Here is a 16335-nt window from a genome sequence, read left to right on the forward strand (position 1 = left end):
AGAGAGAGAGAGAGAGAGAGAGAGAGAGAGAGAGAGAGAGAGATCTACCAAGGAGGGGTAATTTAGGGATTTGTGAAAAATACAATATACACAATGTATACTCCTGAGTTGGAAGGGCTAAATCACATTTTTTTGGGGTTTTGGGGGCTTTTACACATGGGAGAAAGGCTGAAGGGGATGCTCACATGAGTTTCTTGAAGTTAGGGCCTGCATGCTTACAATTTTCCCAATACAAAATAAACCAGATGGAATTTCTAACTATTAGGGTTTTATATGGGGGAATGCTTTGTTCCTTCAGCAAGAAAATAGCGAAGTTAATAAAAATTTAAGCATCAAAACCTTTAGGTGTTTAAGGACGCATTTGGGTAATTTTTTTAAAGGTGAAAAGCTGACATTTTTGGGTGAAAAGCTGATATTTTCTGATAAAATGTCAGCTTTCCACTCTTAAAACCTCTCAAAAACAACAAAACAAACAGCCCCTAAGTGTTGCAAAACACAATTCAGTATATTTAAGTGGTAAACTTGGTACTATTTAAGTGACATTTGTCCATATTATTTATTTCGGGAAAAAGTGCAAAGTGGAAAAAGACAAAAGACAAAAGAAAAAAGAAAAAAGGGAATCAATTCGCAAATAATTATTTACACAGAGCACCCCCACAAAGAAAATCCCGGAGGCAGAAAAAGGCCAGGGGGTTTTTACACTCGTCGCAGCTTCTAGTTGAAAATATGCAGTCGATGCGAAGAAGGGTTTTCCAAGCTCTTCTCGCTCGATCACCGTCTTCTCCTTCTCATCCTCCTCCTTCAATCTCAGCCAATGAGGCTCTGCCACGTGGAACCCTGGCCTCCCCCTGGATCGCCGTCCAAACTCGCGGGTGCAAGGTTCACGGCTCAGATGTAATATAATTCTTTCGCATTAGATCTCTGTTTGTATTTGAAAGTTTGATTATTATTATTTTTTTGCTTGATAGATTGATTATTTGCATAATTTTTGGTTTTTAGAGGTTTAATCGCAGAAACCCTAATAAAAACTGTTTCTAAATGGTGGTTGGTTTGTAGGATTTACTGGATCAAAGGAATTGTTGAAGAAAAAAATCCAATTTTTTATTGATTAATTGAAATTATCCGGATGATTACTTCTTTTCGCCCAGAAAAAGTTTATCTATTTATTTCCTTTTAGCTGCATGAATATTACAATTGTTCAAGAGTTTGACGGATCGAGATGTATAGCCTTAAAAAAGTTTTCTCGGAATGGTGCAGGTGAGACCAGGGAATGTTATAGAACGAAATGGTATTCTGCTTCATTCACACTTAACAATTATCCTTTGCTTCTTCATGAATTACTAATTTGATACTTCTATTTATCGGGGGTTTTCCCCCCGCCTTTGTCAATTGAAGGACGTTTATACCAGGTACGTATCAAACATCTATCTCCAGCATTTCTAATGGTTTTAAATGATTATATACATTGGCGCTTGCTTGAATTTTCATAGGTGCTGAAAGCCCAGCACACTCAACAGGGAAGGGGAGGGGCCACCATTCAGGTTATTATCATTATCATTATTATGATTATTTATATAAATGTGGATAGATTTTTTGTGCTATTTTGTGTTTTCCTTATTTTGATGTTAACATTTATTCATTTGTTGTTATGTTTATGGTTACTTGAATTTTATTTTCCCTGTTAGGCGGAACTTAGGGATGTTGACACTGGTAACAAAACAAATTCAAGATTTCGGACCGACGAATCTATTGAGAGTAAGCTTCTTGAACTCTGAACTTTCGTGGAATTTTTTAACTTAATTCTCTGATGATTTCGTTAATGTTATCTCTTGTTCCATACTCAATGAATCCTTGTCTTTTAAGTTGATTAGGAATTAGACAGGACTAGTCATGCTTTATGCCTATAGCTGGTATCTAAATAACAATTTCGGGTGAGACTTGAGAAACAAATGGCAGTAGGGAAATGTATAGCTCGCTGTGTAACTTTGTCTTATGTGTGTTGATTTATGCTAAGTTTGTTAATTTCCAGTTTGTGGGATATAATTGATGGGGTTTTATCTCTATATTGTGTGAACGTTATTATGGATTAGAATGCAGGACAATTAAAAAGCACCATTTGCAAAAACACGAGTTCAGTAGAGCTGGAATGTTATGATGATCTTGTGGATATAAACAAAGAGATAAGTTAAGAAACGAGTGCATTCTTAGGAGGTTAGAGATTGCTCCTATTGAGGATAAAATAAAATAGTATCAATTGAGATGCTTTGCTTATGTACAATGAAGGCTACTAAATGCACCAGTTAGGAGAGTGATAAGATTACAGTTAACAAAGCAAAGAGGACTAGAGGTAAACCTAAAAGAGTTTAAGTGGAAGTAATCAAGCAGGATATGTTAATAGTTAAGTTTAGGTGAGGAAAACCCATAATAGAACTAAATGGAAGAGCCCGGAATTTTGGTATATAGGCTTTGTTGTTGTTGCTGCTGCTTGTAATCATCAGTGAGCTCATGTATGATGTCTAGATTTATGGGCTTCAACTATATCAACTTGAAATGTTTCATTAAGTGTTAGTTAACAACAACCAATAATCTTGGATGAAGTTCGCAGTTTCTGTGGCTGGTCCTACATGGTTGTATATTGTCTTTTCACTGTTGAATCAGAGGCAGTGTGTTAAGAAGAAGTGGCTGCTGCTATCCTGCTCATGTTTAAGTGCACTTATGAAAAGCATCATTGCGTTAAATTGCCACCGTTGTCTCCATACAGTTGTCTTTGCTATTCCGCTATTTGGACAAGCTTTCTTATGAGTTACTTACTCTATGCTGCAGAAGTTTTTGTTGAACAAAAGTCTTTCTCATTTCTTTATCAAGATGGTGACAATGTTGTGTTAATGGAGTGAGTATTTTTAAAAAAAGAAATCGTTTCATTTGTTTTGGTTTCTGCAAAGATCAATTTCTTCTATGCAAATATGCTTATGCTTGAACCTTATTTTTTTCATTACTATGCCAGGCCTAATACATTTGAGCAAGTTGAAGTGTCAAGGGAATTATTTGGGAACGCTGCTGTCTACCTGAAAGGTATTATTTACATAAGCTTATGGGAAACACCCTCCCTGTAAATGCCCATATGCAGTATTGTAATCAAAGCACCTAGTTTGACTGACATCTCTGTAGATATTTAAACCTTTTCATTCATAATCACCATAAGATTAAGATTTATGTCTGCCGTTGAATGTTCTTAAACAAGTCCAATCACTGCTTAATATGAAATGCATGACCACATAAGTTTAATGGTGAACACAATATTATTTAATTTCTCAGCAGAGTCAAAGCTGAAGCTTCATTATATTTGTTGTTCATATGGTAACTTGGGGAACTTTCGGGATATAACGATGATACTAACTATTGGTTAATGTCTCGATCTTCATTTAGAAATAGTCTTCATTACTACTTGAGACAACTATGGAGTACTAATGATAACATGCGCAGCAAACTTGCATGCATGCGCATGTGTACCCGCATGCACACACAAGCACACCCGTATGCACGTGTAGGTGCACCCGCACACCGACGCACACGCAGAGGGATGTATGCATGTATTAAGAATTGAAAAACATGCATTTGCTAGGCACAAACACATTCATCTACGTATTTGTCACTATAACCAAAACCTAAACATAAATGTAAATCTTAAAAAAATTATCAACTGCTAAATCCTACCGACATCCGTCGGCTTATAGCCAAACTAGAAGCCGAATCCTCAAACATTAGAATTAAGATGCTATCCTTTCATTATGATTCGATATTTAACTTTGCTTATTCCTATTAGCTTAGTTATGAAACTTTTGATCAGTTGTTATTTTTTGTTATTGTGATTTTATGCTCTTTCATGTTAACTTAAGCATGGAACTTTTATCCGTGGATATTTTTTGTTATTGTCAATGTATTCTCCTCTTTTGGCTAAAAGTTCTGCATGTTCTGTTTCCCCCATTCATATCCAAATCTTCTCTCTTCTCAAGGAGTCATTTCTCTTTCCATTAAACTAATTATTCTGCATTGAATTCTTGAAGTTCTCGGGTCTCCTGCTTCTAGCAGTCCTTTCCTGTGCCTCGTATATTTCTGAATCGGTGATCCATCTGAAGTACTGAAGACTGTATTCAATGAAGCACACCTTGAGGATATTTTTTTTAAACTATCTTGCACAGGAGATTTCCTAAGCCAGTTAAAAAGGAAAAAACATCACAAGGATGATTGATGAGCATCTGTCTGTGATTGCTTATGACCATTTGAAGTAAATTTTAGGGGTTCTCATGGAAGATGAATAACTTGAAGATAAAAAAAAAAAAGTTTTTGGTACAACTTTGTGGAATTGTAGCGTTGGACAAGATACACGATGCCAAAAGAAGACCATGGTTGGCCTGTGCATTCATTTTTGAAGAAATAAAATTGAGAATCATGATGCTGCAATCCAATTCTTGCTATTTGACTATATGATTGAGATATTTAAGTCCATTGGATTTTAGTTTTTCTATTTGGTATGGAAAATCTACTGCTAAGGCATGTAACACTAATTAATTTCAGTTTTTCTGTTTCGTATGGAAAAATCTACTGCTAAGGCATGTAACACTAGTTCTAATATTTTGGAAACCTAATTTTGAAAATCCTTGAGGCCATATTCACATGTTTTGTGATTAAACTACTATTGTGCTGACTCACCTGAATAAAGTTGCAACTGTATTTGGAAATCCACAGATATATCAAAAGGAAACATTTTGGCATTGCCAATAGTAAAAAAACATCATTTATTTTTTATTATAGGTTATCAAACAGACTGGCTGTGCATATACATGAATTTGGATAATATCAGTTGATTTATGAGGCCTTAGTTTTGCGTGTTGTTTTGGGGTCCAAGCTTATATTTTTGCTTTATAGAGGACGTACCAGTGATGTTACACATGTATGATGAAAGAGTAATGTCTGCAACAATTCCCCCGAAGGTGACATGCACTGTTGCTGATGCACAGACCACAGCCAAGGGGCTAACAGCCACACCTCAGTAAGTCCAACATGCTTTTCATTATTCTTTTATTTAAGTATTTATTTGGTTATGATAAATTTGGACAGTTCTGCTATGTTTTCGTTTGTTTATATGCCCTGTAACTGTCACAATTCATTAAATAGTGCCTTCATTTACTAATCCATTCAGTTTTCATGTAAGATGTGTGTCAGGATCCTGAGATCACCAGTGTAACATCTGCTAGTTTTTGTGACATGAAAGTGGTATTTTTTTTAATATATGCTAAGTTTGTTAGGCAATTTCTTGATTATTTTGGGGTTACCATGAGGTTGAAGTCGAGCTTTATGTGTATTTATGGTTTATGGTCTGAAAAATTGCAGCAAGAACAAATCATTGGGGATGACAAGTATCATCAAATCTTAGAGTAATTGTCAGCTCTAGGTTTATTAGGTGTAAAGGATTACGAATGGTGATGCTTTGAATGGATAATACCATTTCATGGAAAAATAAGAAGAAATAAAACATGCATCCTATCAATTAACAATTTAACATGTTACCTATTATGATATCTCTTTGGCTGTCAGACTTTGCTACCTATTAAACTTTTTTTTTTGCATCTTTTTCGAAACTTCAGGTACAAGAAGGTTGTACTGGAAAATGGACTCACTGTTTCAGTAAGTAAAATATCCTTTGTGTAATTATCATTATAAATATCCTTTTTCCTTCACAATTTTTTAGATATTTTCTGTCTGTTTTTGTTATATACAAAGGAAAATGATAATGAAAATTGTTGTCGTTAAGATAAACTTTGTGAAAGTTCATTGATCAGTTGTTTTATGTAGATGTAACAATACAGTTGTTAATACAACAAACAAAACTTGTACAAACAAAATTTTAAATCTTTGGAGTTGGCTACGCGATTCACCTTTATCAACTTTATCAAGGGCGATAACCTCAAATATCGTAATGTGTTTACACTGTAACCTCAGCTTTCAACTATGATTTAAAACTTATTTTGTACTAACTGCTGGGTATTGCTCTCCATTCTACATGCCTAATACCATCCCACAAATTTTCTCTGATCTTAGTCCTTGCCAAGGTTTTGCAAATGTGGAGTTGTCCTATTGTTTCTTTTTTCCTTTTGTTTTTCTGACCAGATACTCTCAACGTCTTGATTTACAAACATCTGTCATAATATTTCATATTAGTTATTTGGTTAGTGGTCAACCTAGGAGATCAAATCAACAGAATGGGTTAATAGTCATGAAACTCTATTTGACAAAAAAAGTGCATCATTAATGAAGCCATAGGTTTTAACTTTTAAAATGAGTCCTTTTTAAGTTTTATCTCCCCTGCTCAATATGCAACATACCCACACGTTATTTCCCTTAACAAATCCAACAATGACCTGATTGTACTAGTTTCCACTAACCCAACTGTATGTGAAATGCTGCCCTACAAAATCCACATTGGTTTTGCTCCATTTGCAGATAAGTCCTTACTTCCTTTTTTTTTGGAAACAGCCAAATTTTGTTAATCACACCCTATTTGTGGCGTTGTTTTCTTCTTCTTTTTAGACTAATTGCAATCTTTGGTGTGTTTTTTTGACTTGTGAAACAGGTATTTGCATACTTTTGGTCATTAGTGAGTCTCTGAAACCTTATGTGTCACACTCATAGGTATCTATGATACAGTTATTCCCATGAACTTAGAAATTTACAGTACATAACAATTTTTTTAGAATCAGTAGGCCTTTCAAGAATTATTTGACCCACTTTGTCGTGTATCATAATTTTGGAGTCACTAAAATCTCATTCTCTCGTCTTGTTGCGATTGACTGTATATGTATATTTTTTTGACAGACATTTATCTGGTAGCATATGCCACATCTTAATTGCTTCATTTTTCACTAAATGTGTACTGTGATTGTAACTTCACTTTCAATCCTTTATGCCTCCTGATGATGTGTTTTAGCCTACTTTTGGGCATACATTTCTGTGAAAATTTGAACAGAGTGTTGAGTTTTACCTTTTATTTCATTCTCTACCAACTTTTGCAGGCACCCCAATTCATTAAACCCGGTGATCAGATCGTCGTCAATACTATGGATGACTCTTATGTCACTAGGTGAGCTATTTTTCACTGTTGAGCCAAGAAAGTTGTATTTACTAATATCGGTATATCACCATATCAATATTTATCAAGTTGTGATGAGCTCTGGTTATAATGGAGGAATATGACATAAATTTTTTATTTCTGTTCTGTTACCATGAGCAGACTGCACCTGCGGGCAATGACATGCGTACTTACACCTTTTTTAGTTTCTTTTAACAAATCAACCTAATGCAGTAGAATTTAGATATACAAGGCATTAACCCCATAAACAAACAGAAGCATAACTTTAAATTTTTAAAAAAAAATCTAACAATGTTTCATTTTTCCATAGTTTTAAGATCTTATAATTCATCATCTATGATACAAGCCCATTTATGAGCAAGGTTCCTATTTCATGTGCTCGCTTTTGCGATAACTGTTGGAACTTGTATGTTTGAATTTGCAGGGCGAAGTAGGATTCCTCAGGATCATCTTGTAGAATGCTTCTTCTTCGTCTTCAGTTGCAGCGGATTAATTTAAAAGCCAGTTGTACAAATAAACGCGGCGCTCGACAGGAACGAAAGCAGAGCTGTGTGGGTCCATTTGATATGTTCTTGATGAGAATGAATGTTCCATGCTTATGTAATTTTTACTTTCAATCCTCAAGCTTTGGCTGTTAGATTTGCTTCGTCATCCTCCGGTCTGAAGGCGTGCGAACTTGATCGAGCCAACGAGATCAATGAGATGGACCGTGGGAGCAAAATGTATGTTTCAAGATTGGAAAATTCCGTCGTGTGCTTCGAGTTCATGAACAAAATTTATGGCAGAATCAGAAGCACAAGCATGATTGGGTTTTGATTGACCATCTTTTCTCAGTTCTCGCACAAACTGTCACCGTACCTTTATACGTGCTCTACCTTTTAATTTTGCAAGGGGGCAATACGTACGGACCGATGTATTCCATTATTGTCTTTGTCGGCAAAAGTACAAAATTGGTATTTTTATTCGTCCCTCTTTGTCAGTTTGGTATATTTAAAAAACCCGGCGACAACAAGGTATTTTGTTACCATTCTATTTACCGGTAAGACACTTTTTTCAAAATTCCGGTCGTTATCTTCCAAAATTATTAAATATGTCCAAAATTATCAAAAAAAAAGCATCCCCTCCCTCTCCCTCTCCTCCTCCTCCCCCACCTCCCCTTCCCCCTCCAACTCCACCTCTCTCCGTTCTGCTTCCTCCTCCTCCGTCACTCTCATCCCCACCACGATCCTCGTCTTCCCCGAGCAACCTGTCATCACCTCCTCCTCATCGTACCCCTCCCTCTCCTTCCCCCTCCTCCCCTCCCTCTTCTCCTCCTGTCGGATTTTTCAAGGAAAATGGTGTGAATTTAATGATTTTGAGAGGTTAGGAAGGTAGAATAAATTTTTCTGCCGGAATTTTAAGGAAAAAAGATCTTATAGGTAAGCAGGGTCTTAATAAAATGCCTTGTTGTCGTCGGATCTTTTAATATACCAAACTGACAAAGAGGGCCGAATAAAAATACAAATTTGGTAAATTGGCCTGTCTTTGTCCAGACTGTTGACATGCCACCCTCCACAATTATTATTCCTTGAGAGTGTCTTCGACAATTATTGCATTCGGTAGGTTATCTGTTTCGGAGCTTGATATTGTCGTGGCTAAAAAACAATATAATATTTTCAGTAGCGAGGGGGGATGGGGTAGCTCGAAAAAGTGCTAGGAAATTTCTAGAGAGGATTACGCTACGCAAGGAATATTTTCTTTCCTTTTTCTCCCTCGAAAGAGGTTCACACTTTGGACCAGGACTTCGGTTGAGCAGCATCATGTAATCGTGTTTTGTTTTAAATTTAGGATGAGGTGATTTCATTAGAATTTTTGCGAGCGTAGCTGTGGCAAATCATGTATGTAACAAATTTTTTTTTTTTCAGCTTTCTATTTTCTTTCGGTAGTCACTACGGGGCTGTTTGTTTGCTAAAAAAAAAAGATAGAAATGGAGGATTTGAAATCTGACCCCTTAGCCACATAGGATTTTAATTTCTAGACATTTCCGTTGCCAGCGTTTGGTTCGCTGGTTGATTTAAAGAAATGAGGGTGCCACGTCAGATCTTGTAGAAAACCCATTTTAGTCCAAAAATGGCTAAAAAAAATGGGTGAAAAATATCACATCGTTGAATATTTAATTGCTAGGTTCACTGTTGAAACGACGACGGGAAGGTAAATGGTGATATTTAATGTCCTGTTGATGAATATTTAATTAGAAAACTCATTTGATTCCTTATCTTTTTTGGATGTTCAAACAAAACCAAGAAATGAGAAACAATGTTTTTCAGCATATGGCTTCAATGCGAAACAAACCAAATAAGTCAGATGGGGGAAACCCTATCCAGAAATGGTTTTCAAACCTTTTTTTTTTTTTTTTTTTTTTTTTGAAATGTACCAAACAGACCNCGCGGCGATACGCTGTCTCCTCTTCACTCTTCTCGAATTTGAAAACCGACGCAATCCCCCAAAACGGGGGGCCCACCGCAAGATGAGGGTGGGCCCCGCCCCCAGAAAATATCTAGTTGCCGTCTCCCTGTAGAGATTTTTATATGACCCCCCCATTCTCTCTCTCTCCCTCTCTCTCTATTCTCCAAGATCCAATCTTTCTCCAAGATCCGATCTTTCTTCGATTTTCCCCTAAATTATCTTAAAAACCCTTCGAAAAAAGAGCAATGAGGGAGATCATTAGCATTCACATCGGCCAAGCAGGGATCCAAGTGGGAAATTCTTGCTGGGAACTGTACTGCTTGGAGCATGGAATCCAGCCTGATGGCCTCATGCCCAGGTTCCTTTTTCTTCTTCTTTTTTATTTATTTTTTCAAATTTTCTATAAGTTCAAGCTCATTTAATAATACCCATCTGCTTAATTCTGTAAAAAAAAGACATTTTTGATTGGATCTGGGGTTTTCCTTGAATTTGCGGTGATACAACAGTGATATCATATTTTTGCTGTTTGTTTGAATTTGCTGAACAGTTTTCCCGTAAGTTTTGAAGTTTATTTAAGAATGCCCATCTGCTTGTTTCTGTATATAAAAAAAAACCTATTTTTTAATTGAATCTGGGGGGTTTCCCTTAAATTATGCAGTGACACAACGATAATGAAAATTGTTGTACGACTTTTCCTTAATTTGAAGCTAATTTAAGAAACCCCATCTTCTTGATTCAGTTAAAAAAAACCCCATTTTAATTGAAACTTGGGTGAATTGTACAGTGATTCGACAGTGGGATCTTCCCATGATGCATTCAACACATTCTTCAGTGAGACAAGCTCAGGAAAGCATGTACCAAGAGCTATTTTCCTAGATCTCGAGCCTACCGTCATCGATGAGGTCAGAACCGGAACTTATCGGCAATTGTTTCATCCTGAGCAGCTTATCTCAGGGAAAGAAGATGCTGCTAATAATTTTGCAAGAGGGCATTACACTGGTAATTGACTTTCCATTGAAATTGAAGTGATTTTGTGTGATTTTGGTTGATGATTGATGTTGTTATGGTTTGTAGTTGGGAAGGAGATCGTGGATCTGTGCTTGGATCGAGTGAGGAAGTTGGCGGATAATTGTACTGGGTTGCAGGGATTTATGGTTTTTAATGCTGTTGGAGGTGGAACTGGATCTGGGCTGGGGTCGCTTTTGCTTGAGAGATTGTCTGTCGATTATGGGAAGAAGTCGAAGCTTGGGTTTACCATTTATCCCTCTCCTCAGGTATAGTTCCATAAAATCTTTGTTTTTGTTTGAATGTGTTTTATGTGTATAAGACCTAGATTGTCAATGCCGCTAGAATTTTGCTCTGTTAGAGATCTAAAAATCCTACTTGTGTTTTGAAATGGAATCGTCACTTCTATCCTATGTGCATCTCGAATGCTATAATCTGATGGTTTACTTATATGAGTTCTTTTTGGTGGCTACAAGCTTACAGATGTACATCACTTATGATTCTCAGATGTCTTAGAAGAATGCAATTAATTCAATTTGAATCCTGCTATCTATGCATAGATTATCCCTCTTTTCAGGTGTTTTTGCCATCTTGGAACTTACAAATGTAGTATTTTGAATGTTCTTGTTTTTGTTTGATTCCATGGCATGATATCCTATGTCAATTGAAAGATCTTGATCATCAATGTTACTAGAAGTTATGCTTTGTTAATCACAAACGTACTGAGAGAAGCGGTAGGTTATGTTTTGAATGAAATTGTGACTTATGATTCTGTGTTATTACAAGTTACAACAATGCTATTGAATCAACGAGTCTTTAGATCTATGTTTGGATTTACCTCTTTGAATTTTTATTGGCTTGTACATGTGTGCACATGATTGGTGTCTGATATTTGAGTTGTAGTTTATTTAAGAATTTTCAACTCCAGTGGTCATTATCTCAGACAAGATTGTAACTTTTGACATTCTTCTTATGTTTAGCCTGTAAATTTTAAAATGTAAGGTGTTTTAGGACACTGAAGGATCAAGAAATTTATACATTAAACATGCGAGACTCTTTTAAGTTTTCCCAATAATTGCAGTTTATGATCATTATACCTCCTATGCTTGCTGATAATTGTTTTTTGAACATCATAATCCTTGGCTTATCTTCCACATTTTCATTTGAATACAGGTTTCTACAGCAGTTGTGGAGCCTTACAACAGCGTTCTCTCCACTCATTCCTTACTTGAACACACAGATGTCGCAGTTCTCCTCGACAACGAAGCCATCTACGACATCTGCAGGAAATCCCTAGACATCGAGAGACCAACATACACAAACCTTAACCGTTTAATTTCCCAAGTCATATCCTCTCTCACTACTTCTCTAAGATTTGATGGAGCCATCAATGTCGATGTCACAGAATTCCAAACAAATCTCGTACCTTATCCAAGAATCCATTTCATGCTCTCTTCATATGCACCTGTGATTTCTGCGGAGAAAGCTTATCATGAGCAGCTCTCTGTGCCTGAGATCACTAGTGCTGTTTTTGAGCCGGCTAGTATGATGGCTAAGTGTGATCCTAGGCATGGGAAGTACATGGCTTGTTGCTTGATGTATCGGGGTGATGTTGTGCCTAAGGATGTTAATGCTGCGGTGGCGACGATTAAGACGAAGAGGACGATCCAATTTGTCGATTGGTAAGTTTCGGATATGATATTTCGTTCTATGCAATTTTTGGAATATGGCTATTTCACATCATGTCGTTATCTTAGCGATTGAATGGATTCAACATAGTCATTTTGGCTGATTGACGACTCATGATATCAAACTCATACCTGACACAGATTTGAACAAGTTACTTTTATCCAATCCTGTTACTAGTCTATGACCCTGGTAACCCATTTAGTAGGGGTCTAATTTGATGCTTATGGCAATATTTGAATCAGGCACAACATTTAAGAGGCTTAGAAATTGAACATTCTTCACTAATTCGTAGGTTCATGTACAAATGATTGAATATATTAGATATCCATTGAATGGTTGAGTCCTATCAGGTAAACCAAGAGGCTAGACTTAGATCCAACCTGTTCAATAAGTGGTTTATCTGGATTGATTCAGTTACGCCCTAACCCCAATAATAGCTGACCCATATTGGCTGCCTTGCGTTGACGTCAGGTTACCGGGTCTGGCTGAAATTGTCTAACCAACTTCCTTTAACTAATATAATAACAACCGTAAAGCCATTATCTCAAATGTTTGGGTCTGTTGCATGAATCCTAGTCTTCTTTTCATTTCTAGTTTCTATTACGAGTCATCTTCTCCGTTAACTGTTATCATATCATTCTTAATTGTTTCTAAACAAGTTCTTTTAGGTTTAACCCTAGTCGGCTTTGCAGTATTAGCTATAGTGTCATCAATTCTCCTAATTGGTCTATTTACTTGCCTCTTTTGTACATAGCTAAACTATCTCAAACTATTTCTCTTACTCAATGGGAGCAACCTCTATCCTATAAATGCACTCATTTGTTATTCTGTCTTTTGGTGTATATCCACAAAGCCATCTTAACATTCTCATTTCTACCACATTTTTTTGCCCGCCTTGTTTTAGTGCATATCCACAACCACTTCTTGTAACTTATAATCCCTTTTAGGCTTCTTGAACTTCAATCAATTGACCTCATTCATCTCTCTCATAGGTGTCCCACTGGTTTCAAGTGTGGAATCAACTACCAACCACCAACAGTTGTCCCAGGTGGCGATCTAGCCAAGGTCCAACGCGCAGTTTGCATGATAAGCAACAACACGGCGGTGGCTGAGGTCTTCTCGCGAATCGACCACAAGTTCGATCTCATGTACGCCAAGCGAGCTTTCGTTCACTGGTACGTCGGCGAAGGAATGGAGGAAGGAGAGTTCTCAGAGGCTCGAGAGGATCTCGCGGCCCTTGAGAAGGATTACGAGGAGGTCGGAGCCGAAGGAGCAGAGGATGATGGTGATGAGGGAGAGGATTACTGAGGTTGGAGTTGTTGTCGGTTCATGGTTAGTATTGAGGTTACGATGCTGGTTGTTGTATATCATCTGCTCTCGGTATGGATTTTTATGTAGTGTTGTGTCTCGTTGAAATGTATTTTTATTTCCTAATGTTGGTACTACTTTGTATTCAGCTTTTAATTGAGAAGATTATTGAGTTTCTTCGGAATTTTTATAAGTGCAAATTGTTTCTTCTGTGTATAGCATGGACCCTCTCCATGGAATTTCTTTAGTGTCGTTTGTTGCGTTGTATCAGCTTCCTGTTGATTGTACTTTTGTGTTCAGCTTTTAATTGGGGGCTTATCTGCTTATTTGATTGGGTTCTCGGCGATTTAGTTCTTTTACTTGGTTAAATCATTGATATCAGAATCTTCATAGGAGCATAGTTGATAATGATAAGTCTCATCCATCACTCATTTGGAAGAAATCAATTCATTCCATCTCTTTTGCCGATGGGAACGTGGATTTTGGGGAGAAAAATAAAGAGCCTCCGAAGAGAACAGACTAGCGTAAGCTACTAATTGAGGGTCAAAATATGGCAAAAATCTCTAAAGATGTAGCTTATCCTTATTCCCTTAGTAGGGGTAGAGTGACAAATGACCGAAGAGGGTCTCGCTAAGTTGGTAAACTATCTTTGAGTAGTACTTTAATATCTCAAAAGACCAAAAAGGGTCTTGCTAAGTTGGTAAGCTAGTTTTGAGCAGTACTTCAATATCTCAAGTTCTACTCTACTAGAAAGCATCTGCATGACTTAATTTTCTAAAATACCTGAGGCTGTGGATTGAGGGGCGATACTGGGGTGGTAATTTATGATCCGACCTGCTGATCCGACCCGATTTGACCCGTTATAAATGGGTGTGGCTCACTTTATATGGGCTGGGTCATAAATGGGTTGACCCAAAAAACCTATTTATTAATCGGGTCATAAACGGGTGAACTCGCGTACTCGTTCAACCCATATACCATTCAATCCTTAACATTTAAAATGCATAAAAACACACCCATAAAATATCGATACTTGTGAACACTATAAAATCTATAAACTACATTCAATATTGTGACAATTTTGCAATTTGCAAAAGAACACCATCAGTAGCTTAAAAATTAAAAAACATCCTCAAAAGTTAAAAATTTACCAAAAAGCATGAGAATATCAAAAATTACAAAACAGAACAAAAAACTACAAATTATAAACATCACAATGAAAATTTTAAAATTTGCGGAGAAAACCCTAAAGTTTCAAAAACTACAAAATACACCCTCAGAAAGTTATATTTATGAAAACATACCCTAGAAATATCAAAATCTGCAAATAGTACAAAATTTAAAACTTATCAACAACACCATGAAAATTTTAAACTTTGCAAAAAACATGCTGATAGTATCAAAATTGCAAAAACCACTCTGAATAAGTCAAAATTTTACAAAAATGCACCTCAGATAATAAAATTTAAAATCACTATATAACTTATAAATAGCACCATGAAATTTTGAAATTTGTAAGAAACACCTTGATAATTTCAAAAGTTACAAAAAGCACCCAAAATAAGTCAAATTTTTAAAAAACTGCAAATATGAAACTTGCGTACTTTGAAAATGTATAATCTATAAATAACAAAAACACACTGAAAGTTTTGAATTTTGCAAAAAAAACAACCTAAATATTTTAAAAATTACAAAATACATGCTCAAAAGTCAAACTTCTACAATAGCACGCCCTGAAAATACCAGAACTTACAAAAGATATAATATCTATATAACCTATAAGCAACACAATGAAATTTTTAAAATTTTTAGAAAATTGTAAAATACACCCTCAAAAAGTTAAAACTATTATAGAAACATGCATCAGAATTCAGAAACAATAAAATATAAACAATGCAAAATTAATAAGTTACAAACAACACCATAAAATTTAAAATTTATAGAAAACACCTTTAAAGTTTCAAAATTACAAAATACACCGTAAGAAGTCAAATTTTATAGAAGCACACCACATAAATATCAAAACTTCTAAATAGTACATAATCTATAACTTATGAACAGAAACATGAAGATTTTAAATTTTACAAAGAACTCCCTAAAAATTTAAATTTGTAAAATACAGCCTAAAAAGTCCAAGTTTACAGAAATACATGCCCAAAATATAAAAACTTATAAGCCGTACAAAATCTATAGCTTATAAACAACAGCATGAAAATTTTGGTATTTGCAAAAAATACCCTAAAAGATTCAAAAAATATTTAAAAAAAAACCGTAAAATTCAAATTTTAAAAAACACTAAAAAGTCAAAACTGGTATAATGTTCATATTATAAAATTTCTACTGAGAAAATGATATTTGCAGAAAATAGCCTAGAACTTTTTAATTTTATAAAAAAAACTCCATCAAAATTCTTACAAAAAACACCCTAAAAGTATCTAAACGTCTAAATAGTACAAAATGTATGAATGATAAATAGGACCATTGAACTTTATGTTAAATACATAAAAATTATAAAACAATTAAATGGGTCACTTAGGTCAATTGGTAATCCATTTAATATTTAAATGGGTTAACCCGATCATTTGATGATTTAGCTCCGGTCAATATTATACAGGCCGGGTTAAAATTTATATGGGTTGGGTCTAGTTGGGTCGACTCATTTGCCATCCTCAAGATGAACCTTAACCACTCCCAGGGGTTTGATACCCACAGTCTTAAGGATCGTGTGAGAATTTCCCTGC

The 16335-nt window shown here is 35.8% G+C and overlaps 2 protein-coding genes across 2 annotated transcripts; both read left to right on the forward strand.

The window, feature by feature from the left end:
- LOC109849503 (elongation factor P) lies at nt 655-8171 on the forward strand. The gene is made up of 11 exons (XM_020419346.1): nt 655-894; nt 1258-1288; nt 1396-1409; nt 1491-1541; nt 1686-1755; nt 2824-2890; nt 3005-3072; nt 4927-5050; nt 5646-5685; nt 7071-7138; nt 7572-8171. The coding sequence occupies exons 1-11, from the start codon at nt 727-729 to the stop codon at nt 7579-7581; spliced, it is 711 nt and encodes a 236-aa protein (XP_020274935.1). The 5' UTR covers nt 655-726; the 3' UTR covers nt 7582-8171.
- LOC109848751 (tubulin alpha-3 chain-like) lies at nt 9838-13810 on the forward strand. The gene is made up of 5 exons (XM_020418404.1): nt 9838-9950; nt 10377-10591; nt 10667-10866; nt 11771-12279; nt 13279-13810. The coding sequence occupies exons 1-5, from the start codon at nt 9838-9840 to the stop codon at nt 13592-13594; spliced, it is 1353 nt and encodes a 450-aa protein (XP_020273993.1). The 3' UTR covers nt 13595-13810.

The sequence above is a fragment of the Asparagus officinalis genome, chromosome 7 (assembly GCF_001876935.1).
Source record: "Asparagus officinalis chromosome 7, Aspof.V1, whole genome shotgun sequence".
NCBI classification, from domain to species: domain Eukaryota; kingdom Viridiplantae; phylum Streptophyta; class Magnoliopsida; order Asparagales; family Asparagaceae; genus Asparagus; species Asparagus officinalis.